Genomic DNA, 27,315 nt, shown 5'->3' with positions numbered 1-27,315 from the left:
TGCTAAATGACGTTCCCTGTCGAAGTCTGCCCTGGTCGATGATCCGTAACAAAGGGCATGAAAGCTGCTCTTCTATCTTCAGAGTACGCTTTTGTCTGTTATTGCCTGATCAGTGGCGAATTGTACTTGCCCAGAAATTGGCTCGGCCTAAGTCCATTACATTCTTTTAGTGATGGCTAGAAAGCTTTAACAGTTCTGTATTGGAGGTGATGGAAGCAGTACTAGGGATATAAAACAGAGTATAACTCTTCAGAGTTAACAAAATATTACTGGAAAAATGATGTTTGTGCATGTCAGATACCTTTTCTCTCGCACTATTACATTCTGAATTAGGAATAAAATCTTTTTTTGATTGTCCCTCAGTACGTGTGTGTCTGTCGAGGCAAATAAAATATTTGATGACCTTCATATGGTAACAACTTTAATTTGTGCTGTAATTTTGAGATGTATTACTTTAGCATAACAATATTTTTATTGTTTCAGCATGATCCAGAGTGTACCATCTTCACCGACATCCATAGGGGGTAAGTCAGTCTCAGAATAAAACAAAAACGAAGCATGCAGCACATATGTAGTGTGGCTGTGTACAGTCTCCAATGTTCTGTAGAATTAATCTTTAGTATGTCAGTAGAACTAAATGCAGTAAAGGCCATACTTATTAAAATATTCTGGGCTATAGTATTGTGGTTGAATAAATACCTTGTAGAAAGCCAACTTTTCATCCCATCTATGGAGGAAATCGCCAAGGCTTCTATGAAAGTTCAATTAGTTAGTTCTCCCACCAGTAATAATTTGCTGCCATCCGTGCTTGCAAGGTGCCATAAACAGGGACAGGAAAATATTACATAAATGAATGATGTGACAAGTAAAACTAATTTGGCGCATTTTACAAAAATCATGAAATTTAGCATTTTCCCCCATTCCTGCACACAAATCTTGTGACTGAAGGCAACAGTTCACTGAGACTGGGGACCAATAGTTATTTAATGTTGAAATTAGGTTTTGACTTTTGTTCTCTAGACTGAGGTATGCATATTACCTCAAAAATGATAGTTCATTTCCTGTTTATGAAAGATGCCTGGGTGTTACGTCAGCCTGGTAACAGCTTTCTCTGCTGAAGTCACATTTCGTACCTCCTTTTCCTGGGGAAAATGTCACATTTTGGAGAGATCCTTAATGCAGCACATCAGTTAAACAGCATATTTTTATAACGACAAACAAATATTAAAAATCCAAATACAGCACTTCAGCTTTGCAAACGTGTAAATCAGCATAGCACCTTCTTGTTTTCCTTCTGTCAGTCATTTGGACTATTCTACAGATCATGTTCTCATCACAGAATTCATTTTACAAAATAGTAGAAATAATATGGAGTAAATATTGTAATAAACAATCTCAGTACTCTTTTCTACACCAGAAATACCTTTGCGTGATATCATGTACCCTGTGCTGTGATTGGTTTGTAGAAACAAACCAAGTAGGTGCCATGTTGATATACGTATTTGTGAAGCTGAAGTGCCGTCTTTGAAGATTCGAAGACTCCTGTATTTAAACTTAAGTCTTATGAAAACATACCATTTAATTGGTGCTCAATATTAAAAATCTCTCCAAAATGCATGATACTGTTTTTTTGTGCAAAAGTAATTGGAAAAAAGTTTTGCCAGCAGTCAAAAATAACAATGATTTAAGGATAAATTCATTATTATGAGAAAAAGCATTTTTAATGATGTGACAAACAAATGTTTTAAAAAACATTAGAAGGAATACTTCGGGGGGGGGGGGTGAGTGAATGAAACCCTGAAACACATTCGGCTGTGCCTTCAAACCCGACTGCCAACTCTTACAACCACATATAATGCAACCCTGTGTTCATAGCAGTAGGTTCTCATTTCAGTAAGATGATAAGGATGAACATTAATGATGACATGGCAGTGAGCTTGTAGCGTGTATCTGGAATGGCAGGTACACGCAAGTCACTTCAGTATTTAGTCAAACAGCAGCTTTCATATCGATAGAAAATATGGACATTGTCAAATGCCTGCTGTTATAACAGTTTGGCTCCTATGTTCAAATAGAGACTCCAAGCAGCAGTTTTCATACCATGTAAGTGTTTTGATAACATGCTATCACTAAATAGAAATCATTAGTTAAAGGAATTTTTTCTTTTGAAAATCTTTAAACACTGGGTTGATGCGGAGTTAATTGTTCTTTAATTGGTTAAATTTAATAGATTTGAAGCAACTTTTTGCATAATGAAGCAAAATTAGTTGTGTAATGGCAATAAATACAATTTAACAAAGAACATTACTTAAAAATAAGCAGTCAGAAAATAACACTGGAGTTGGCAAAAATTAACACCAAAATTGGCCAAAAAATCAGAATTTTTTCCTGTTCTTAGGAATAGGGATGTGCAATTTTAATAATAATAATAAACTGATTACATCGAAACACTGTTATTACATAACTTCCAAAAAATTGCAATTCGGAAAAATGTAGACTTTGTCAAAAAATTTGAGAGGAACCTGTGTCATGCGACTGATTGATGACATATAACAGTATCACATGCTGTCAGCTTTGACAGTGTTGTAATTTGTAAAACATAAAACTGAACTCTGAACTGACCACTGTTAGTTTCTCACTTAGCAATAATATTGTGAACACAGGTATGTGGCTATTGAGTGCTTTAAGAAAGAGAATAGTGTATCTTTCAGTCATTTGGCCAACATTGGGGAAATCAGTCTTTCTGTCGTTATTTACTTTAGTGGAAGGTCTTTCCCTTTGTCTCACCTTACTCGTCTATTTGTAGTTTGGTGGTTCTACCTATGGACTCGTGAACTGTGTAGTATTTCTTGTTGGCAACAGGTATGGTGTACAGCCAGTATGTAAATGGGTGTCTTTTCATGACAGGTATGGTAACTGCTGTGGGGAATAGGATGCTATTCTTCAGGTAATCGACTGAAAAGCATCCTGTGTTAAATGTAGCCTGCGATTTCTAGAATTCCTTGCCATATTCGACATTGTTAGTCCTGTGCTACTTTATTCTCCAAGAGTTAGCTGAGGAATTTGGAAATTGCTACATGTAAAAATACAGGATGTTTCAAAATGGACATGTTTGTTTTAAGGCTTTGTAACATTGATTATAATCAACTTACAATAATAAATAATACTTCAAATGAAAGAGCAACTCATAGTTTTTTTTATACCTGTGCACAAAGGGAAAAATATGGAATGACCAAGAGTGACTGAAGAAAACATTGAATGAGTGCGTCTTTCACCTGTAGCTTCAAGAAATCAGTTCAGAAGGATAGTTGTGAATTAGCAGTTCCAGTGGCCTCAGTGTGGAGACTTTAAAGGAGATGCTTAAAACTATGTCCTTACTGTCTGCAGTTGTTACACGTTCTAAGCCCACATACCATGGTTTACGTGCCAATTTTGCAAACGAAATGTTGTTGCATGATGATGAAGATTTTCTCAATCGTGTCATCTTCAGTGATTAATTGACATTTCACCTAAGTGTAAACGTGAACACATTTAAAGTGCACTTATGGGGTCAGAGGTTCCCCGCAAGATGGTACGATACTACCAACTGACCTACCCAACTTTAGAAACAGTATTGTTGCAACAATTACTCCAGACACACTGATCATGGCTTGGGAAGAACTCACCTATAAACTCAAACTGGAAGTAATAGAAGGGGGAAAAAAAAAAAAAAAAAAAAAAAAAGACGATCTGGTGCAAGTTTCCAGGTGCCCTACCAGACGTGAAGAACTCTGAACAGTGTGTGAACTGGAGTGAAAAGGTGCAAACAAAACTTGAATTGCTGGGGCTAAATTACTGGAGATGTAACATGTGAGAGTGGAGAACTTCGAGATGCTGAACACCTCTTTGTCTGCCCGAAGTTGCCTGAAGTCTGCATGCTGGTGACCCGGTTTTATCGGATGTTCCAGCAATTAAGATTGTTGAGTTCTGAGCCTCAAAATCAGTTTAACATTTACAAAGTATTGTGTATATATTTGTATTTGAATTTGTAAATAACTGTACAGTCTATCCTGGATATGAAAACAAAATTGGAATGGGTTGGATCAGGGAAGGAAGTAGGCCATGCCCTTTCTCAAAGAACCGTTCAGGCATCAACATAGGGATCTGTGGAAATGTTAGAAAACGTGAACGTGGGTGGAAATTGTGTGGTTTGTGTTGCCTTCAAAGCCACTTGACGTACATTTGTAATGTGAATCCTAGTCTTCTGTTCTAGATGACTGAGTGAGTTTTGAAATTCAAATTATGGGTCTGATCAGTGAAACTTATTATTAACTACAGTGCAGAGATCTTCTTGTGGGGTATGGTTGCCCATCTCTCCAAAAGATTACCGTCCTGTGTGCAATATTAAAACTTTGATTAAAAGAAAATTTTTGCTTCAATGTAGAAAATTCATCCAAAAATGTTCAAAGTTTTGTGATTACCACTGATGTTACAAAGTTATCCATTTTTATTGTTTGGAGATAACTGTGATTCTTGTACTTGTTACAATAATTTTTATTTCCCGAGACACATTTACTGTTTTAGTTTACTTATTTTGGTCTGAAGGTTACCATTTGTGATGGTCACACAAGTAGTCTAAAAATGTAAAAGTGATCGTTTCTGGAGACAAAAAACCATTGGTGTGTCACTAGATTTTCTAGGTATAAAAACCAGATTGATAATTGAAAAGGGTGTAAATTAAGCAGATGTGTGGCTTACTGTATTATTGTGCTGTAGCTGCAAGGAATATATGAAGTATGCTGTTGTTTAGTATTGTGAATGAGAATTAGCATGAGTACATCTACTAATTAATGTTTGTGCATACCTGGTTCTTGAGCATTTCGTCTGAACCATATATGTATTAATACTATTAACTTTCATGTGTTTATTAATAGTCTAACTGTTGTTTCAGAGCTGATTGTTGTTAAAATTGTGGTATTACAGTCCACATTGCTCCACAATTTTTCATACAATGCCGTACAGAATACGAGAGAGAAATTTTATTGCAGAAGTTTCTGTGGCACATTCAATGATATGGTTTGGATTTCCATTTGAGTTGACGATCCAGTTCATGTGCACAATATTTTTATTATCGATGTAGATGTAATTTCATCGTTGTGTACTTGCTGCCTGACTGCTGACATTGTTGCTTATCTGCCTCGAATTTTAGAAAGATCTGTAGGCTCAATTTTACAAGATTCTTTTGGCAGACTTGGTGATTCCTCAGTTTCTGTGGTCGAAGCCAAGTTTGTGTTGCATTTTCTTTCCACTTTCATAGTTGTATTCACCAGTTAAAGAGTGGAAATTTTTTTGCTCACCATTTGGACTCCGACCAAACTGTTTGTTTGCTAACCCCAGAACTTGAAAATCATTGAAAGACTGCTACAAAAATATTCCATTTAATGCACTTTACTCCCATAACAGAATTAAAGGTTTGCTTTTATAAAGATAAAGGCAATATAGGCATTCAATACCTAGGTTTATGCCACATATTGTGCCTATGTGGTACGTCATATGTGGGATATGCCAGTAGAACAGTAGAGGAGAGTGCTATGAACATAAGTGACACACATGACTGAAATAACCAAAATGGATAAGCTGTTGTTAAGCACATTGTGCAGGGTAACTGTAAAATAAGATAAAAGATGTTTAATTTAAAAGGTATGAGCTGTATATGTCTTGTTCGGAAACAAATTTTTCATTCACGAGAGTAATGCCCACTTTACTCTTTACCCTCAAGCTTGCATTCAGTATTGCTTGGATCTGTCTTGAGCTTGCTTCTCTGGCAGTGATGGTTGTAAAGTAAAAACAATACACAGCAGTATGGATATGTTTATTGATGTGCGCTTACCTGATGTGCACCTTGTGTATGAGTTCACTGAACATGATGAAAGGGTGATATATAAAATTGGAATAGCAGTGAGGAGTAGCTCAAAAGGTTATAATATATTATGGCTGGCAAAGTGAATCCCCTGGAAGCAGTCGTGTTTATTCCTGCAAATTGGGCATGGGTGGTAGTGAAAGCGTGTACTACTTTCAACTGTAGTGTGGCAGTCCCTCGTCACATGACTGAATTAGTCTCCACTTCTGCCAAGTGCACAGTTTGCTTTTCCAAATAATAGCAAAGTAACACCACAAGCACAATTTAAAAAATACATTTTGTAACTACAAGCATTCCCAATGACAGAATACAAGTGATCCAAACAAATCTTGTATTAAGGAAAAACAATTTCATCAGTCATTCAGTATTGCGCACAAGAATGGATTCATCACCTCAGCTGGATACTGGCAAGCATACTATTGGAGAACTAGAGTGACAGATGTGCCCTGGCCGCCTCTCTTTCTGGTATTCTGTACGGACTGCTCAGCTCTGAGACTGAGGTGTCGTGTGCATGCCCTGCACGGTCCCCGTGTGTTGCAGCTGGCGATGACAACCAAGGCCCCCCTCCCCCCTCCCCTAGCAGCCCCCCTCCCAGTGCTCCGTCCCCGGAACCTGCGGCCGAAAACCCACCCCCCACAGCGGCTGCCCCACCGAGGGCGGAGACGGCTCCGAAAGGAGGTGACGAGCCCCACCCGCAGGTAAACGGTAACGCCAAGCCGACACCCTCCTCAGCAGTGCCGGATGGCACGGCACCTGGCAAGAAAGTGGAAGAGCTGTACGACATACCTGTGGGTGAGTATGGAAATTGCCAATTAGTTTGATGTGTATCGTATAAGCATTTCTAAATCTTTTTTTCTCTGTACTTTCCGTGGTTGGTACTCTTCAAAAATAGCATGGTGGTATTATCAGCAGACTGGTCTCTAATTTTAATACAGTTTTTGACAAGTGACTGTTGCCACGAGATTCTATAATTCCTGAAATAAATATGCCATAATGAAAACAATCTAATTGTTCTGCATTATATGATAGATGGAATAATAGACATATTATTATGTAGGGAATGTGTCTGCTGGTGAACCCTATCACTGCTACATTCTAGAGTTCTTACAATATACTGTGTGGCATCTGTTTCACAGTTCCCTGACCTGTTATTTTCCTCAAATAAAAAGAACATATGGCTTTGTTTAATAGGTTGGTCAGCTACTGTACCAGGGTGTATATGCCCCAGGACAACTGGGAAATGAAGGAAAAACTCAGGAATCTCTTCATCTGGGAAAAACCTCAGAATTTTTCAGAAGTCTGGGAATTTTTCATTGGTTTACTTTTCAGTTAAATTTTTGTAATTTTGACTGGTATGAAATGATATAAATAAATAAATAAATAAATAAAATTTAAACTACTACTCCAGATAAATACTGCAGCAATAAAACATAAGACACAATAGCACCAGAATAAAAGTTTGGTTGCACAGAAAATGTGCTATTGACAACAGCAAAACACAGTGGACACAGAAGTGTCTGTAGACAACAAAATGTGTCAAAGGCATTTAGGACGAAGACTACACTGTAATAACAAACTGCTTTTGATAAGCATGACATTACAACTGTTTATATTTCCAACAGGTCGCAGGAAATATTGCAAATGGCGGTTTGAGAAGTGGTTCAAAGTGATTTTTTTTTATGCAAGATGAATTACGTTGCATGTGAGACTGTGCGATGAATTTCTTAAATGTGAGGTGGACTATAATTGGCTGAAAAAGTGCATCAGAGTTTCAGATTCAGTGCTTCAGAAGCTACTGTGCTGTATACGGTGGAGTTCATATTTGTACTTTCATAATACGAAAATATGTAATGTATCTGTTGCAGTGCATCAAAGATCTTTCCGAAACACATGGTTTTTGTTTCCTGAAGTTCCAGGAAGTTCTATGCCGATGTATACCAGAGGACTGATAAGTTTTATAGCTCCAAGGAAAAGTATACATTCACTTAACACGGAAAAAATTACTTTCACCAGGGCCATAGCGTATTTTCACCCTGCAAAAAGTGTATTTTCCTTTGCAAAATCCTGGAAAAATCTGGGGATTTTTGTTTTTCTTGTCTGCATATTCACCCTTTGTACAAAATGTATTGTGCACTTCATAGGAGACTCTTTTTATTATGCCCTGCATCTTGTGCTGATGGCAGTTCAACCTCCTTGATAAATTGCATTATGTTTTCCCAATTACACAAAACACTAGTTACGACTCTTTGCCTGACATTACATACACTAACGTTATATGCCTAACCACTTAAAACTGTTCGTATCGATTACTATTTGTGACTGAAGCAGCCATTTGCACAGACTGAGAGCTGATCCATCATTCCATTATTTCCACCTCAGAGATGGACCATCACTTAACTGGTTCAAAGATTAGTACCGTCAATGCTACTTTGAATTTATTTTTTAATGCATTTGCGGGTGAGTGGGTTACAATACAATCCCCACTTGTTATTGTAAAACTGCATTTGGTATGATTTTTATATCACTTTTATTATTCATTCCCCTTATTGTGTGGGTGCTGAGCATCCAAAAGAATTTAGAATGGGGTGCGTAAGTACTGTAGCACCCACAGAGTCGGAGCCCCCTGAAAGAGGGTCAGTCTCGTATCTTACTTGTTGTAAATATTTTCCAAGCTAGTCTTATTTAACCTACTCTGTATGAAAAGATCAAACTATAAATAAATGATGATTAGAATGAGAACAATAATTATTCTTGTGAGCAAATAGTTATACATAGCCATATAACAGTAATCTCTTGCTGGAAACCACTTGCTAGAAAATATTATTTTGTATATCTTGAATCTGTCTCTCTTTCCTGTTTGTTTCTTTCAATACTCATGTCCAGGGAGCTACACATCAAGCAAGTTTCTGAAACAGTTAAAAGTAAAATACATATCTAATTACACAACAATACAATAGTAAGGAACTTCACAAAATGTGACTACGAAGGCTTTCTCGGCGTAGTAATTGATAATATTCTTCTCGGGTATGCAGCCGGATCATAACGTCTACATGACACAATATTTCCGCGGTCCAACTGGCCGCCATCTTCAGGTGAGAGTGCGGGTGCCATCACTGGCGGCGGGGTATGTCTTCTGCGCTAGAGGGCAGTTACGGCACCTTCTCACGCACGCGTTGTGGGTCTTCTGCGGCCTATATAGAGGCCGCCGCTTCCGCTGGGAAGTCAGTTCCGGCGAGATCGTGCACCAGCACTCTCACCTGAAGATGGCGGCCAGTTGGACCACGGAAATATTGTGTCATGAAGACGTTATGATCCGGCTGCATACCTGAGAAGAATATTATCAACTTCCCAAAATGTTTAACTCTCCACCTACTACAGAAAGTGCAGACGGGCTCTGAAATGTCAATAATGGTGCACTGAAGCAACACAGTCAGGTTTACACATTTTTCTGCAATGCAGCTGCCTCTTCTGTCATTGTGTAAGCTCAGTTTTGTCAAATTGGAAGACAGTTCAACTTGTTCTTTGAGTAGGAGTTTATTTGTGCTGCAATGCCAATTAACTGTTCTTATGATTTCTTTCTAAATTTGTTCTACAGCTTTCTTGTACAACCAAGGTTTCCCATTATCCCTACAATGTACTGTCTTTGACTTTATGTAGTTAATAATTGAGCACTTTAACAAATAAGTGTTGCATTTTGGAAATAACATTTATTGTTGAATGTATAACATGTTCCTATTAACTTTTTATGTACACAGCATTTCTGTTCCGAGGGTGACTAACAGTAGACCATATGACTCAGAAACCTTGTCAGTGTTACAGTAAGACTTGATTGTGCAGAAATAATTAAAATTGATTCTGTATTTAGATTTATTATATAACTGAACCATCCCATAGTCATAATTTAGTTAGTATATAAAGCACACGTTTTTTCCTTGTGTTATCAGAGAAGTAAATCCCTGAATGAGTAGTGTTCCTAAATATGTCCCATCACGAAGTGACCTCTAGGCATGAAAGATTGATTCTATTGCTGAATTTTAAGTATGGAAAGAGATGAAGATGAAATACAAATCAACCTCTTACATGCAACCTCTAATATTACCCTCCCACACATCACTATTAAAATTTTCTGTCTCTGCACAAGTTTTGAAAGCTTCGTGAGGCATCAGATACAAAAGAAAAACTTTCTACTTATCTTCTTTCTCTCTTGTTGTTGGCTCCAGTTTTTGCGTCTAGGTGTACATTCTTGTGGCTGAAATTTTGATTTAATGTTGTGGGTTCCTGATGACTGAATAACTGAAGAAGATTTTGCTGTCTTATTCTTGAATTTTATTCTTTGTAACATTCTTCAATATCACACAGACTACACAATATCCACGTCTATCACACCACAAATTACATTATTAGCGACACAGTCAAAAACACATCTGATTCCATCAGAACCATGCCCTACTAATAACATTCTGCATAATTAGCATTATATTGTGCAATTAATAACATGAATTTTAAATATGCCAAATATTTCGTAATTTCAAATACTTTTAAAAGAAGAATAATTTTAGCTCTTAGTACATGTCGCTTGTAAAAAATTAATTTATTTTTATACATTCCAGCCTGAAATGTAACACATCATACACAGAATAAAATGAAGTTCATTCAGTTAAACAGCTGCTCCAATGTTCACCTATAGAATAATTGATAGTATACATTGTATCTGTCATTTCTATTAAAAAGGGGTGGGGGCAATGTTAGAGGAGGGTATCCCATTACAAACTGCAGTGTATGACATAATGACTGAGAACCAGCAAATAACATAATATTAACTGTACCATGTTCTCCTAAATATTTTTATTAATGCTGAAGATTAGATGGGTGGATCATATAACTAATGAGGAGGTATTGAATAGAATTGGGGAGATGAGGAGTTTGTGGCACAACTTGACTAGGAGGAGGGATTCGGTCAGTAGGACATGTTCTGAGGCATCAAGGGATCACCATTTTAGTATTGAAGGGCAGGTGGAGGGTAAAAATCAAAGAGGGAGACCAAGAGATGAATACACTAAGCATATTCAGAAGGATGTAGGTTGCAGTAGGTACTGGGAGATGAAGAAGCTTGAAGAAGATAGAGTAGCATGGGGAGCTGCATCAAACCAGTCTCTGGACTGAAGACCACAACAACAAAAATTTGATGAAAAGCTGATTTTAAAAATAATGGCTACAAAATTCACATTGAGTGTTGTAAACATCATCACACAGCTATCAAGGTGGAGCCTATTGGAGATGATAACATAAATTCTGCTGATGACTTGTTGCTATATTTGAACTTATGTGAGTAAAAACCCTCAGATGGCTACACATGAAGCAACCTTTTCTCTTTATCTCATTGCAGTGTTCATGCTCACATTATCTGCACTACACAAATGACAATCGAGACCTTTTAATTTTTATATGTAATGAATAAATTTTGTTTCTGTTTACTTATGCATTCACACTTTCTGAATCTAAGATTTAGCTGATTACAGATGACTGGAAGAAATTATTTAAGCCTGTTTTTCAAGTAGAAGAGTGCTTCCATTTTGTTTTATAGACTGTATGTGTAATTTGCATTTTACTGCTTATTCGAAACTTTTGCACCTTTTAATTAATAATTTACAGCAGAAGAATGTTACTGAAAATAATTAGATAAGAGATTTGCTGCTAATAACTTTCCAAAGTAAAGGCCATTCCACTAAGGTTAGCAATGAAGTTGAGAGGACAACATTTGTCTGATCTTGCTTCCCACAGATGACATGGCATCGCAGTTAGATTCACAAATTTAGGAAGGTGATACTAATCCTGTTTTCTGATGTGTTCTACACATTTTAATTGTTAATTTGAGGCAAGCCACTGATGTACTCCAAAGTTTCTCAAGTAGTTGTTAGCAAACTGTTTTGTAAAAATGTACCCATTTTCTCGACAGGTGCTACAACCGACAACCTCCCGCCAGGGGTCCTGTACCGTGTGAAAGCGACGTACAAGTACAATCGTGAGGACGTGGACGAGCTGTCATTCGACGTGGGCGAGATTATCAGAGTCGTGGAGTACGACGACCCGGAGGAACAGGTCTGTAATAGCGGTGGTGCCCCTATCTGGTTCCTCTTCTGTGTGGCTGTAGCATTCTGCTACTTGTAGCTGTCGGCTCAGTAAGAGTGACGGGGGAGCGTCTATTGGTGTAGAGTCTGCCATTACAGGTTTGTTGCAGGATTTCTTCTCTTAAATAATCACACTGCACCAAAAATTAGTTACCACAAGAAGACATCTCGCTAATGCTGTAAAACACTATTGGATCAATAACAGCCTCAATTATGAGACAAAAAAGGTTACACGTTTCTTTGGGTATGGAGTGTCCAGCTGATGGTTAGATCCTTTAGAGCTGCCACTTTGCAGGGATGTCAATATCAAGCTTTCACTTGCTGTTCTATTTAGTCCTACACATTTTCTAGGGATTAACATTGGATGATTTAGTCTGCCAGTCAAAGTGTTGTAGGCTGCTTAAGTGTTAGTTAAACATGGAGTGTGTGTGAATATGATGTTGGCATGTATAAAAAAGGGAAATGTAGAGAGAAACGTAGCTCATAGGAGTTGTGATCAAAGAATAATGGGAATTTCACAGGTTTTAAACATCCAAATTTCAATTTCTAAATCTTGTTAGTACACATTTATCTGATGTATGCTGGCATTTTCATCTATTTTGAATATATAGTTTATTGTTGACAGTCGAGAAGGTTAAAAGCGGTGTAAAGTGGCTTACGACTTCTTACTTTCAAAAAAGATAGATCAAAGAATTTACATTAAATTGTGCTTGAAAAATGGAATAAAGTGCAGCACTGCATTCAAAATGCTGACTGTCGCTCTTGGTGAATCTGCTACTAGTAAGACAAGGTTTTATGAGTGGTATAAGTGTTCCAAAGTGGGTTGAGAAGATTTTGAAAATGACAATTGCCCTGGATGGCCTAGCACATAAATTACTGATGACAATGAGGAAGAAATAAAGAAAATGATTCAGGAAAATTGTTGAATCACCATCAGAGGGGTTGCTCATGATATCGATATCATTTGGCTCATGACAAGCAATTTTTTTCTATTTTTTTTCAGCATGAAATGTGTAGCACCAGAGTTTTTTCAGAAATTATTGAGGTTCGACCAAAAATGACATCACATACAATATAGGAATTGATGAATGAAGCAACAATGATCCAGAACTTCTAATTATAGAAAAGGTTAGAACAGGTAGCAAAACATGGGTATATGGAGATGATGGCACAACTGAGGCCTAATCATCCCAATGGAAATTGCCAAAACTGAAAAAAAAATAAAGTTTAATTATGTGTCAAGGTTCCTTTCACTATTTTCTTCAATTAAAATTGGATAGTCCATCATGAATTCCTGTCTTATGGTTGTACTGTCAATAAGGGATACTTCCTGGGAGTTACATGCTATTTGCCTCAAGCAATCTGAATGCATCATGATACTGCTCGTGCTTGCACATCGATGCTTTTTCATCACTTTTCGACAAAAACAAAACCATCATGTTGCTCAACCACTGTATTTGCCATGGCCTCCTGCAACTTCTTTCTATCCCTAAGACTGAAGACAACCATGAAAGGGCCTCATTTTATATTAACTTCTTCATTTTATTTTCCTTTAAGCATAAAATTATACATTCCCTGTGATAAAAGTGTGGCAAAATGTGCATAAAACATTCTCCCTAATGCACTTCATTCCACCAGCACCTTTAGATCTTTCATTCATGTAACTGTGTAGTGGCATATATACTGATAAAATGGCCTGTTAGTCTATGTACTGATGTTGCTATTATCCGGACAGTCTCTTTATTCGCTCTCCATTTCAGTTCAGTATCAGTTAAGTTTAGTTTTTGGTAGTACATCATTGTATGGCTTTCGCAATTGCATTTCTAATTTCCAACATTCCATACTTTTGTAGAAATTTAGCATTTTTAATTGTCTACTTGATTCCACCTCGTGAGGAGTCCCTTCATGGTGGTATAGATAGTGTTAGGTGCCCATAAAATAAAGGAATTGACAACTCCACTGTACATTTGAAAGGACTCGCTGAAAGATAAGTGTTCGACAAAGAAATTTTCAAATGTTTGACAAAAATTAAACACTTTCAATCTCACGATACTGACACATATGTCACAGATTTGTACCATATTCTGTTTGTGTGATTGCATGATACTCATTTCTAAAATATTGTTAATGTTGTTTTGCTGAGGACACGAAGTAATTAATGTAAAACTTTAATTTATTACATTTTGTATATAATAGTACCTTTTTTGTCTATCAGTGATTTTACTATGATGATATCATTTTTTGTCACATTTCTTTTCTATGGTGACTTCCAGGGTAACAGCATATCCCCATGTTACTTTAAATGGTATATTATGCAGCTTTTTTAATACCAAAGATCTGATTAATGTTACTGGTACTGGTTTTAAATAGCTGTGCACTCCAATAAATAAAAAGAGGTATCTGAAATTTATGATTTCTGGGTGGCAGATTATCTTAGATGACAGAAAACAATATTTTTAGTAAGTGGTGCATAAATTAACACATCTCACTTCCACTGTGCACCTTTCTTTCATCACCTGCCCCCCCCCCCCCCCCCCCCCTTCCTCAACTGATGTGCTCGTGATAGCAACCCAAAAACTCATTTCTAGTAGACTTCATTTTATTGTCTAGAAATAGTAGCAGGGGGTAAGAGGCTCAAAATTGAGCACTGTATTAGATTAGAGAGGGCAAGACATCCTGGAATCTGAGCACTGTTCATCCTCAGTCAAGCTCTGATTCTTTCATTAAGCTCAACATGAATCCCCTTACTGTATTTTCTCGGATAAAATGTATCTGGACTTTTTCTGTACTATGTGCCCTCTCTTTTGGTTTTGACTTCCATCTAGTGCTCACAGACCTCTTATTACACACTGACCTTACACACAGACTCATTGTTAACAGGAAATCTGTTAATGCGTCACAATACTGCCACACGATACATGCTGCAGTACGTAAACGAATGCTTCTGGTAAGAGGCAGCTCGCATGGCTAATTCCCAAAACTGTCCAGTCTGACCAAGGCAGTATCCATCCCATCCCATCACATCCCAGTGATCTACCATGTGTTCCCTAAACTATTTAAGGGTCAATTCTTTGAAAAGCCAGCACTGTAGAATAAGTGCAGACACAGATTGAATATTTACTGCTACTGGCAAAACAAAATATTGCTTGAACAAAACCTCATACATTAAAAGAAATGTGTTTAGTATTTTCCACTAAAACCTCAGAAGCCTCATAAATAAAAAAGGTGGCTGTCTTATATCCATTCAATAAAATGAAAGGGTAGATGGAATTTCAGCAGACTTGTTGTGCATAGCAGAACAGATCTATTTTGACAGATGAAGGTCTTTAAAATGTTTCCAACCCTTCAGGGTAATGAAGACTGACTCTTAAGCTCCGTAAAGCAGTTGCATACAGTTTTAATAAGGTCATGCAGATGTTCCTGGAGAATCATTGTTTGAGGAGACATTAACATCAATTTTCTGTTGGATGGTACTGACTGAGGGCACTTAAGTTGTTAATGTACAGCTATACATTATTTTCCTCAGTAAAATTCCCAAGAGGATTGAGCTGGCCTTTTGTCACCAAGCGGTTCTAGGCACTTTACTATGGAACCACACAGCTGCTATGGGCTATGGTTGCAGGTTCAAATCCTGCCTTGGGCATGGATGTGTGTGCTGTCCTTAGGTTAGTTAGGTTTAAGTAGTTCTAAGTCTAGGGGACTGATGAGCTCAGATGTTAAGTCCCATAGTACTTAGAGCCATTTCCATTTTGCAAGAGGATTGAACAAAATAGTGCAACAGCTATTGAAATTAGCTTTTAGACCAAACAGTCTGCATTTATTTAGCACCAACGTCAATAGTAAGTGGTTTATCTTACCATGGCAGACAGGTGTTAATAATAAAATACTCTTAAGAGCCAAAGAAACTGGTACACTTGCCTAATATTGTGCAGGACCCCCGCCAGCATGCAGAAGTGCCACAACATGATGTGGCACGGACTCGACCAGTGTCTGAAGTAGTGCTGGAGGGAAGTGACGCCATGAATCCTGCAGGACTGTCCATAAATCCATAAGAGCCCAAAGGGTGGAGAGCTCCTGAATAACATGTTGCAAGGCATCTCAGATATGCTCAATAATGTTCACGTCTGGGGAGTTTGGTGGCCAGTGGAAGTGTTTAAACTCAGAAGAGTCTTCCTGGAGCCACTGTGTAGCAATTCTGGATGTGTGGGGGTGTTGCACTGTCCTGCTGGAATTGCCCAAGTCATCCTGAATGCACAATGGACATGAATGGATGCAGGTGATCAAACAGGATGCTTATGTATGTGTCACCTGTCAGAGTCGTATATAAATGTATCAGGGATCCCATATCGTTCCAACTGCACAAGCCTCATGCCGTTACAGAGCCTCCACCAGCTTGAAAGTCCTCTGCTGACATGCAGGGTCCATGGATACCTGTACACATCCATCCATTCGATACAATTTGAAATGAGACTTGTCCAACCAGGGAACATGTTTCCAGTCATCAGCAGTGCAATGTTGTTGTCGATGCGGCCTGGCGACGTGTAAAGCTTTGTGTTGTGCTGAGTACATGAGTGGGCCTTCAGCTCCGAAAGCCCATACCGATGATGTTCCATTGAATGGGTCGCACGTTGACATTTGCTGATGGCCCAGCATTGAAATCTGCAGCAATTTGCAGAATGATTGCACTTCAGTCATATTGAAAGATTCTCTACAGGAGTCACTGGTCCCGTTCTTGCAGGATATTTTTCAGGCCGCAGCGATGTCAGAGATTTGATGTTCTACCAGATTCCTGATATTCACGGTACACTCATGAAATGGTCATATGGGAAAAATCCCCACTTCACCACTACCTCAGAGATGGTGTGTCCCATTGCTTGTGCACCAACTGTAACACCACACCATGTTCAAACTCATTTAAAGAGTTGAAACTGCATTACCAACAGTATGGTAAAAATCTCCAGTCTGATATTAAAAAAGCAAAACTCATGTAGGAAGGTAGAAGATAAGGTACTGACGGAACTGAGGGCAGGCCGTGGGTCACGCTTACCTGCTGAAGGAAACAATCCCAGGTTTGAGTCCCAGTCTGGCCGACAGTTTTAATCTGCCAGGCAGTTCAAAACTTGTGTATTTTACTACAAAAATATGTTACTCCAAGAATAAGCCAAAAACTATTTTAATCGTAATTAAAAATGAAACAAACAATGTAGTGACCATTATGAAATTCATCCTCCAGCTAAGATCTCTGCAGAAATAATTACACTTACAAACCATCAACCAACAAATTCTGTTGTTACTTCCTCACATTGGTAGCAGACATTGCACCCACTAACAAACAAAAAAATGCACACCAGTTAGATTTACCTGTACAGGCGCTGCATGTACCACCAACAAATATTAGTTTGAAAAACACAACCCCTAAGAATATTTGAAAAATTCATCAGATCACCAAAAAGTAGTAAGTCTACTGGCTGTGGTGGTGTTTCTAACAGAATATTTAATTCTTGTTAAAACACAAACACAGAAAGTGACTTTATAGCATTACCCGTAAGTTATTCTTGAAGTGAATCTACAGCTCTGAGCGTATTTCATAATGACGTAAATATCGTGTAGTAACAGCCATTTGCAAAACTGGAGGCATGCAAACCACCTCTAATTACATATCTATCTATTTCCTTCCAGTCTTTGCAAAAGCGTTTCTACCTATGATAGAATACGTTTTCATTTAAGTGAGCAGAACTTGTCTGCTACCTCTCCCATTGACTTTCAGGAAGAAATCTCAGTAGATACAGGGATACCTGACCTGACAAATGATGTCATGGCAGAGCTCAAAAAGAAAAATTGTTCTGTTGGATAATTCTGTGATATTTCCCAAAGCCTTTGATTTTGTTGATCACAGAATTCTACTTTATGAGACAGACCTAGTGGCCAGTACTCACCTTGAGTAAGCAAAATATTTACTTTTATATGGTGTTGGAATTGTTAGTTCTCTCTCTCTCTCTCTCTCTCTCTCTCTCTCTCTCTCTCCTCCCCCTCCCCCTCCCCCCCCCCTCCCTCCCTCTTTTGTGGGGAGGGATGAACACTGTGCCATTAACTGTCACTTGATCTGTGGATTGTATTGGTAACCCATACTCAGCTCCAGCAACTTATGACCATGATACCTAGTGATTACACAGGAAGCATTTGCAGACTGTTTCTACCAGCTTTACTACTGATGTCAGAAATGTGTTGTAGCTAAACGTGATTATTTTGAAGAATAGGAAAGGTTTTTTAACTATTGTTTCCTTTATTTTCCGAGACCATTCATTGAACTTATATTTATGAATAAAACTGTTGTTCTTCACCACTCATTAATGTCTGTCAACAACTTTATAAGAAATTAAATGTACTGTTAGGGTATTTTCAGTATGGTCAACATGTACAAGACGTTCCAGAACAGGCAGCACACAACCATATAGTTCTGTACCATAACACTTTCTTCCTCAATGGAGAGCTGTGCCAAAAAATGTGAAGTCGACTTTGAAAACTGGTATCTCCAACATCTGATAACATCTAATACTATCTGTAATATAAAAATTGTAAAGCTTAAGCATTTATGGTGAGCCGTAACATGTAACTTCCAGGTGCGATTCTTATCAATATGGTTATTGTGAATAAAACAGTCTAGTTCACCAAATTGATTGATTAATTTATTATGCTATTTTGGATACGTCAGAGATCTACAATTAAGGTAAAAGGAACATAAAGAGTGACAGGTGTTTTGTACAACATTAAAAAAAATATATATTTTTAGAAAGTTCACTCACCGAAAAACTTAGAACTTGCAAGACAAGGTTCCATGTCAGTCATAAAATCTATGACTAATTGAGGTGTCAGATAATATGAAGACATTCATTGTAGCAACATGTGGACCTAGACAGAGCTGTGTTCCAAAATATTTTATTTTAATAATCAGATTTGCTTTTATTCTGTACAGTCTGTTTCAAAAATCTACACATTTTACAGTATTGTTTGGTTAAGTTTTAGTTCACACAGTTTTTTTTATTTATTTATTTGACATGTGTAATCATAACAACAATTACTAATTAATACTCCCCATTGTGTTTAATACTGAAGTACATACAGCTGTTGTATAGAAAATACTGTATAACACAGTCAATTAATACTTGTTGAGTTTAAGCAAAGTCCACACGGACTAATTGCCGCCATCTGCAAAGTTAATGTCATGAGTATCCAACTATATTCATTTGTTACCATTTATAATTGAGCTTTGTATGTCTACAATTAAAATAATGTCTGTCTTTTTTACAAGAATGAAGTGAACAAGGACAAAAGGAAGATAAAATAAAATTTGAAGGCAACAACCTCAGACTAGCTCCACCCATCTTCATATAATTTTTTAACTCTGTCATTAGTTGATGCCATTATTAGAGCTTTAAGACTGACAATCAACCTTTGTTTTGCAATTTCTAAGTTCAGTAAACTTTATTAAATATATTTTTTAACTTTTGTTTTTAATTTATTGTAGCTTAGTGATGTACAACTTGTTGCACTTTATGTTCCTTTAATCTTAATTGCAGATAACTGATGAAAGTAGTAGCCAAAAATGGCATAAAAATAAAGCAGTTTATTTGCCAATCTTCGACAGTTTTTTCACGAAAGTATCATACGTTCGTTGCACGTCCATTTGCAGAAAACCAGTTATTAATTCTTATAGCCTTAATTATAAGTCCTGAAATGCAAGCCCAGAGAAAGAGTCCAAAATCGCAGGTGCTTAATGGCGTATCATTTATACTGGGTGGTTATAATTAATGTCCAGCTACTCGTGGAGTTCCAGTGTGAGCTGTAATTATCATATGAGGAAGAAACTTGGTATATGAGCTAATGTAGAATCAGTTTACACTGGAAAAAAAAAAATTAACTCCAATGTTGGCCACCAGGTGCAAATCTGCTGCTGTACATCTCCAAATTGTGTAAGTGGCAGTTAATAATAAAATCTACATTATGACTTTCTCATTCATAAATGTCCTGTTTCTAATCCATTCCACATGGAAACATTTCTATAGGTCTTTCTTGCATTCACAGTAGACTTGGCCACTGTTTCTACGTTTCGATACAATGTATCTGTTTGTGTTTCGGAACGGCTGTGGTTCACTGTTTCGACACAGTGGTGTTTCATTCTGCCCCCGTCTCGGATAACCAGACCAGATTCGATCTCGAGCCACACAGGAACTGTATCGTTGTTTCAGTCCACCTGTGCTTGGAATGGACTAATTGTATGTTTCATTCTGTACTGTGTCGGACGAGATTCGGGCTCGGCACAGGTACTGAAACACAGTGTACCACTTCATTAAACACTTTCAAGAGTGTCGCAATCTTTTTGACAAGCAATAGCATGAAGCTTAAGATATCCGAAAATAAAGCTTTGTTTTTAGCTGACTGTCCTATTCCGAAATAGTGTAACATCTGCTTTAAAGGTGGTGGTGGTGGTTAGTGTTTAACGTCCCGTCGACACGAGGTCATTAGAGACGGAGCGCAAGCTCGGGTTAGGGAAGGATTGTGAAGGAAATCGGCCGTGCTCTTTCAAAGGAACCATCCTGGCATTTGCCTGAAACGATTTAGGGAAATCACGGAAAACCTAAATCAGGATGGCTAGAGACGGGATTGAGCAGTCGTCCTCCCGAATGCGAGTCCAGTGTGCTAACCACTGCACCACCTCGCTCGGTACAACATTTTGAATAAAAAAGGCATGCAGTGACAGTTATTAGACATATACATAAATCTGATGTAGGTATAATTGCAATCTGTTTGCAATATCACTGATAGTGGAATAGTGAATGGGAAGGGCTGGGAAGCGTGGTGAATTTATAGTAACGGTTTGAAACACCTTGAAAGACAAATTTTTTCTGTTATATTTTGTTATTTATTCGAATTATTTGGCATTATTTGTGAGTCTTTAGTCACTGTACCTATTATCCACAATGATTCCCTTTGTGTGCATGGAAATTAGAAGGATGGGTATATTACCCATACTAAGGAATGTGGGAATCCCAGTAGCATATCCGTTGTTTCTGCAGTTTGCTCCCACCTCCAATTCCGTTCGTGGTGGTTCTTCTGTCTTCAGCTATGGCTGTCCTCAGCCAATTGAAAAGTATGAAAGTCACATGACACAAAAGCAGTGCATTTGCTGCAGGAAATATGAAACTGCCGAGACGCCTAAGTGATAGTTTCATACTTTCTGCAATATGATCAGCACCTCATTTGTGTTTATATGGACATACTTATACGGTAGACATTCAAGATGATAAAATGTGTAGGTTTATTAGATTATGAAACAGCGTATCAAAACATTACAGTGTACTGTTTCATTTGTTTCGAAACAGTCTCTAACTCAGAGCAAAATATCTGTCAAGCCCTGTCATTCAATGATTACAGTCCACATTGGACCTCCATGAGCAGCTGCACTTTAATTATAGCCACCCAGTATAGAACAATAACAAGATGGCAACCAGTATTAAACCTAGCCAGTACACCGGTAGTGATTATTCCACATTCTGAAGAGGTTGTTTCATTGTGCACACTCCCTGGGTTCCTTATTGCAACATTATGCATTCTTTTACATAGATAAGCATTCCTATTCTATTTCAAATATTGCCGTAGTCATAAAGAATGTTTGGAGACTAATAGAATGGGTTTTGTTGTGTTCCAGGAGGAAGGCTGGCTGATGGGCGTGAAAGAGGGTACAGGAGAGAAGGGCATGTTCCCTGCCAACTTCACGCGGCCGCTGTGAGGTGGCCGCTGCCGCACGGATCTGTGACGGCAGCTTCCGGCCTCGCGGCTCGGCCGGCAGTTCCTTGGCCGGCCGGTCCACTCTTGGCTCTGCTCCTGGCCCACCGCAATCCGTTTCCCGTCACACGCAAACCTGAGAATCTCTGCTTTACTCGAGAGGGCCTGTCTGCCTCTACACTACATGTGACTTTCCCTGCTGCCACGGTGCAGACAAAACTGTGTAACTGGTGCAGAGTGACATCATTCTATGATTACAACTTGTTAGTCAATTGCAGGATGACAGATCCTCTGAAGGTGAAGTTCTGAAAAATGTTGGTCAGTTTTAAAAGGCAGTATAGTTTCACTTAGTTATTGTATGTGTTAGAGAGAAATATTGTCAGACCATTGAATTTCTGGAGGAGAGTTCTTACTTCCTAGAGGACAAATGTCATGGATGAAAAAAGAACAAGTAAGCATACATTTTAATGGAGTTGTTCTTTTAGTTTTGTTTAACATGCTCTGCCTGTATTGGCTGCATTCTGGTGCCGTGTTGTTATATTTGGCTACTCTGAAGCAACCACGGTAAAATTTAAATTTCCTTTAAAAAATTTACGGCATATTTTATCTTATTTTAATATAAATATAATTACTATGACAGCTATAAGTTTGCTGCAGGTTTTCTTATAGCTGCTCACATTGCTCAGAATACAAATGACACTCATTCTTGTCTTACTGATACTGTTGCAAGCCCACAGGCTAAGGGACTATTCGAATTTCTGTTTCCATTTACTGAAGTTTTTTTTTCCCTCAAGAACATTCTGCGAACCTCTGGGATATCTCTGCCACTTTTTTTGGTCTTCTTTGCCTTGTCTTGGGCATAAAATTGTGCCAAATGGAAATTACTCTTCTGAATTTATTTTTTTATACAATAGTTTATAAGAATATTACTTGTAATCATTATGTACTACACAAGACAATTATTTCTCACTATTGTGTTTCTCTGTTAGCATGCTGAATTTTATTGCTGTTGTAAATTGTCATTTGTGTGGTTTTTTTAGGAATAATCATTTGTGAACAAACGTCGATACAGAATAAGACATTTTAAACAGAGTTGTGCCGATTTCGCTTCGGTTATAATTTTACCCTCGTCAAGACAAGAGCCCAGACGTGGAGCCAAGAGTGACTGTAAAATTGTTACATATATTGTATTGTATTTGTAGAATCTGTAAGAGTACTTTATCAGTGGCCTATGTCCTGTAACACAGTTTTTGTGGCAGACACCCTCCTACCTAGGCACCTGCATAAAGAGAGTGGGCACTCTTCGAAGCTCTTGTCAGCACGCTGCAAACCTGTCCCCAAACGTTTTCATTCTGTCCGTCCGGAGATACATCGAAGTTTTCACTATGTGCATTTAGTACTCCTTACAGATTTACCTGTTCAAGTTGTAAACATTCCACTTGACCAGCAATAAATGATACGGCATGTGTTTATCGTAATGTGCCACTGTTGCCAAATTGCCATCTTTGTGAGAAAGCATTTTATATGGCAGTGTTATTATCCTTCTTGAGAAATTTCTTTCTTCCTGCAATCGAGATAACTGTGTAGAAAAATAGATATTTTGTCAATCTACCTCCTTTATGTAACCGGGTGGAATATTGGAAACTACAAAAACCAAATGTTCTCTCCATAATCTTGCACAACACAAAATTGTCTCCAAAATTTTTTCCTTCCATCAGAAAAAGGTATTCTGCAGGTGCCTAGCTAGGAGTTAAAACTGCCCATAAGTGCCTTTATTAAATGAAAAGAGAAGAAAAGTACATAACAAGACACTAATTCTATTAATAGTCTGAAAGGAGAACGCCAGTACTTCCTAATGTCTATGTGACAGTATTTATTACACTGGAAAGTAAACACACATAGACAGGAAAAATTGGGGAAATTTCTGATCTGCTGGTTTGCTTCTTGCTTTAAGAAATGTGGAAGCTGACCAGTTCCACTGCATGCTCACAGTTTGTTTCAGGGAGCATTTATGCCAATTTGTGTCTTCCTTTAGCTGCTACTATCCAATCCATTCTCTCAGAACAGGGAAAGGTGGATCACAGGCTTACAATCTAAATTGAAATTGTTGCTCACATTTCTGTCTTTATTCCCACTTCCACACTTCATGGGGATAATTTTACTTTTTTTTATGTCTCCCCCTCCCCCTCCCTCTCCATTCGGGGCACTACCTGTGTCTTTGGGAACCACTGGTGAAGGTTTCAGAACGTCACAGTTCATTTTCTTATTACGCCATCATTTCATTTGTGAATTTACAATAGTGTAGCATTCATCATACCCTGTTATTCATCAGCATAGAGTATTAGGTTGTCTGTCAACACTGAATAAAAATACTCATAAAAATGTTGTTGTTCTAATATTAATCTCAGTTTATTATTATCTTTATACCATAGCAGTTATTTTATCCACTTTTTTCTCCTCCCATTTCACTGGGGAGCATGAATTTGTGATGTGTGCGCTTCCAAGAATTATAGGAGAGCTGAAAGCTCAAAGAATCTTGTCACCCCTTCCAGTAGAATGACAAGTAGTTTCTGGATAATTTTATCCGGATAAGTGGAGTGTTTTATTTTTTAAAGAAAATGTAAGAAATTGAAGGGACAATTTAGTTCAGTCAACATTGCTTATTGTGTATTGCTTTTAAGTCGTTCTTGTTGTTTTCTTTGTTGATTACAAATGTGCTCCTTATTTAAAGTGTAAACCTTTTTACACCTCCTCCCGTCCATTTGTTTGTTTTGTAAGAAGCATTCAGCCCATCGTGTCATTCATTTTCCATTCACATGCATTTCAGATGTTATTTTCAGGCATTTTTAAAACATTTTTACTACACATAATTCATGATTTATTGTGATTCTCATTATTTCCAGTTGAAACACTGGTGCCATTTTGAAATAATAATTATATTACTGTGTACATTATTACTGTTGTTCTGATTTCTATTGATATTGTGATACATAAACTGTCATTGTAGCCAGAACATGAACAGATTTTAATATTGCTTTATCACACAGATAAGGAAAAAGTTGTCTTGAGCAGCTGAATTTTTTTATTTGTGTGTTCTGAACACGTTTCGTATTTATGCTGGGCGTCTTCAGTGGTGTGAAAGTGTATGAAGAAACTTGAAGATTGCTGTGTACCACTACTGTTCACCACTTCCACATCTCCCTCTGCAACTTCTGCTTGGCAAAAAACCACTTTTTTTCTAATCTGTATGATAAAGCAAATTGAAGTTGCAACTGAGGAAAATGGCTGAAAATATTAACAATAACAGATTTTAATTTGTACCATTTTTGGAAACTTATCTTTCCTTTTTTGCCATATTCTCGAAGTAAGATAGACTGCCGCTATATACTGTTACAAATATATTGAACTAAATTTTTTTCATAAGTAAAACTGTTTTAGTTTAATATGTATAGAGAAACTAAAACACTGTATCTTGTTTTAAAAGATATTAAAGTTTTGCTCAACCTTCTTTTTTGGCTTCAATGATCTGAATGGATAACAGCATTTGTTGGTTCTGTTACTGAAATCAGATTTTTAATATCACATGATGTGTGGCACAAATAATGACATCATATAGCTGAAGAGAAAATAATGTGCACAAAATAATATACAGGGTGTTCAGAACAAAAAGTATCTAATACTTTGAAAGTTGGTAGTACTCATTGAAACAAGTCCATTACATAGGATGCGGAGATACATTCTTTCTGAGATACACACACGTCTATAGGAAGGGCTGTGCGACACTCAGTTGTGGATATTACCACAGTCATTTGGCACTCCATCAAATGTGTTGGCAGGTGTCTACTCACAGTACTCTACCTACCATTAGGCAGTCTGCAGTCAGTTGTATGGTTTGACTCTGCTGTGGGCTGCGTTACTTTTTTTTTTTTTGTCACGTTTGTGTGCTTTATTGTACAGTACTGTCTACCCTGGGTATGTATCATGGTGTTTTATCTTCTTCCAAATGTGGTTTCGCAGAAGTGTTTACTGTAACCCCTGTTAGTAAGTACAAATGGTGTAGTAAATTTACATTCTCTCTCCTGCGTCACTTAGCAGCAATGGAAGCCTACTAATCTACAAGAGAAATGGCAGATATTCCAGCAGTTCTCTTTGCCTTCTTCAGCAGGTAAGTTTATAAAACCTCTATTTAGAATGTGGTGACTTGACAGCTTTTTCGTGTGCCCTCATAAATGTGGCTGGGTCACTGAAACAGTGTGCCTAGGATCTGAATGTACACTCCTGGAAATTGAAATAAGAACACCGTGAATTCATTGTCCCAGGAAGGGGAAACTTTATTGACACATTCCTGGGTTCAGATACATCACATGATCACACTGACAGAACCACAGGCACATAGACACAGGCAACAGAGCATGCACAATGTCAGCACTAGTACAGTGTATATCCACCTTTCGCAGCAATGCAGGCTGCTATTCTCCCATGGAGACGATCGTAGAGATGCTGGATGTAGTCCTGTGGAACGGCTTGCCACGCCATTTCCACCTGGCGCCTCAGTTGGATGTGCAGACCGCGTGAGATGACGCTTCATCCAGTCCCAAACATGCTCAATGGGGGACAGATCCGGAGATCTTGCTGGCCAGGGTAGTTGACTTACACCTTCTAGAGCAAGTTGGGTGGCACGGGATACATGCGGACGTGCATTGTCCTGTTGGAACAGCAAGTTGCCTTGCCGGTCTAGGAATGGTAGAACGATGGGTTCGATGACGGTTTGGATGTACCGTGCACTGTTCAGTGTCCCCTTGACGATCACCAGAGGTGTACGGCCAGTGTAGGAGATCGCTCCCCACACGATGATGCCGGGTGTTGGCCCTGTGTGCCTCGGTCGTATGCAGTCCTAATTGTGGCGCTCACCTGCACGGCGCCAAACAGGCATACGACCATCATTGGCACCAAGGCAGAAGCGACTCTCATCGCTGAAGACGACACGTCTCCATTCGTCCCTCCATTCACGCCTGTCACGACACCACTGGAGGCGGGCTGCACGATGTTGGAGCGTGAGCGGAAGACGGCCTAACGGTGTGCGGGACCGTAGCCCAGCTTCATGGAGACGGTTGCGAATGGTCCTCGGCGATACCCCAGGAGCAACAGTGTCCCTAATTTGCTGGGAAGTGGCGGTGCGGTCCCCTACAGCACTGCGTAGGATCCTACGGTCTTGGCGTGCATCCGTGCGTCGCTGCGGTCCGGTCCCAGGTCGACGGGCACGTGCACCTTCCGCCAACCACTGGCGACAACATCAATGTACTGTGGAGACCTCACGCCCCCACGTGTTGAGAAATTTGGCGGTACGTCCACCCGGCCTCCCGCATGCCCACTACACGCCCTCGCTCAAAGTCCGTCAACTGCACATACGGTTCACGTCCACGCTGTCGCGGCATGCTACCAGTGTTAAAGACTGCGATGGAGCTCCGTATGCCACGGCAAACTGGCTGACACTGACGGCGGCGG

The 27,315-nt window shown here is 38.6% G+C and overlaps 1 protein-coding gene across 2 annotated transcripts in view; it reads left to right on the top strand.

Annotated features, from left to right (window-relative positions):
• The window catches only part of LOC126293600 (myc box-dependent-interacting protein 1), a 420,229-nt gene extending 394,911 nt beyond the window's left edge, over positions 1-25,318 (top strand). Inside the window, exons 6-9 of one of the 2 annotated variants that reach the window (XM_049986879.1) lie at positions 484-524; positions 6,440-6,691; positions 11,856-11,998; positions 21,734-25,318. In XM_049986879.1, coding sequence (XP_049842836.1) covers positions 484-524; positions 6,440-6,691; positions 11,856-11,998; positions 21,734-21,814 — 517 coding nt within the window. In that variant the 3' untranslated portion in view covers positions 21,815-25,318. The remainder of the gene's footprint in view (positions 1-483; positions 525-6,439; positions 6,692-11,855; positions 11,999-21,733) is intronic. The other variant, XM_049986880.1, reaches the window with a different exon arrangement.
• The last annotated feature ends 1,997 nt before the right edge of the window (positions 25,319-27,315 follow it).

The sequence above is a fragment of the Schistocerca gregaria genome, chromosome 10, assembly GCF_023897955.1.
Source record: "Schistocerca gregaria isolate iqSchGreg1 chromosome 10, iqSchGreg1.2, whole genome shotgun sequence".
Classification (NCBI taxonomy): Eukaryota; Metazoa; Arthropoda; class Insecta; order Orthoptera; family Acrididae; genus Schistocerca; species Schistocerca gregaria.
This window is presented reverse-complemented; position numbering and strand designations above follow the sequence as displayed.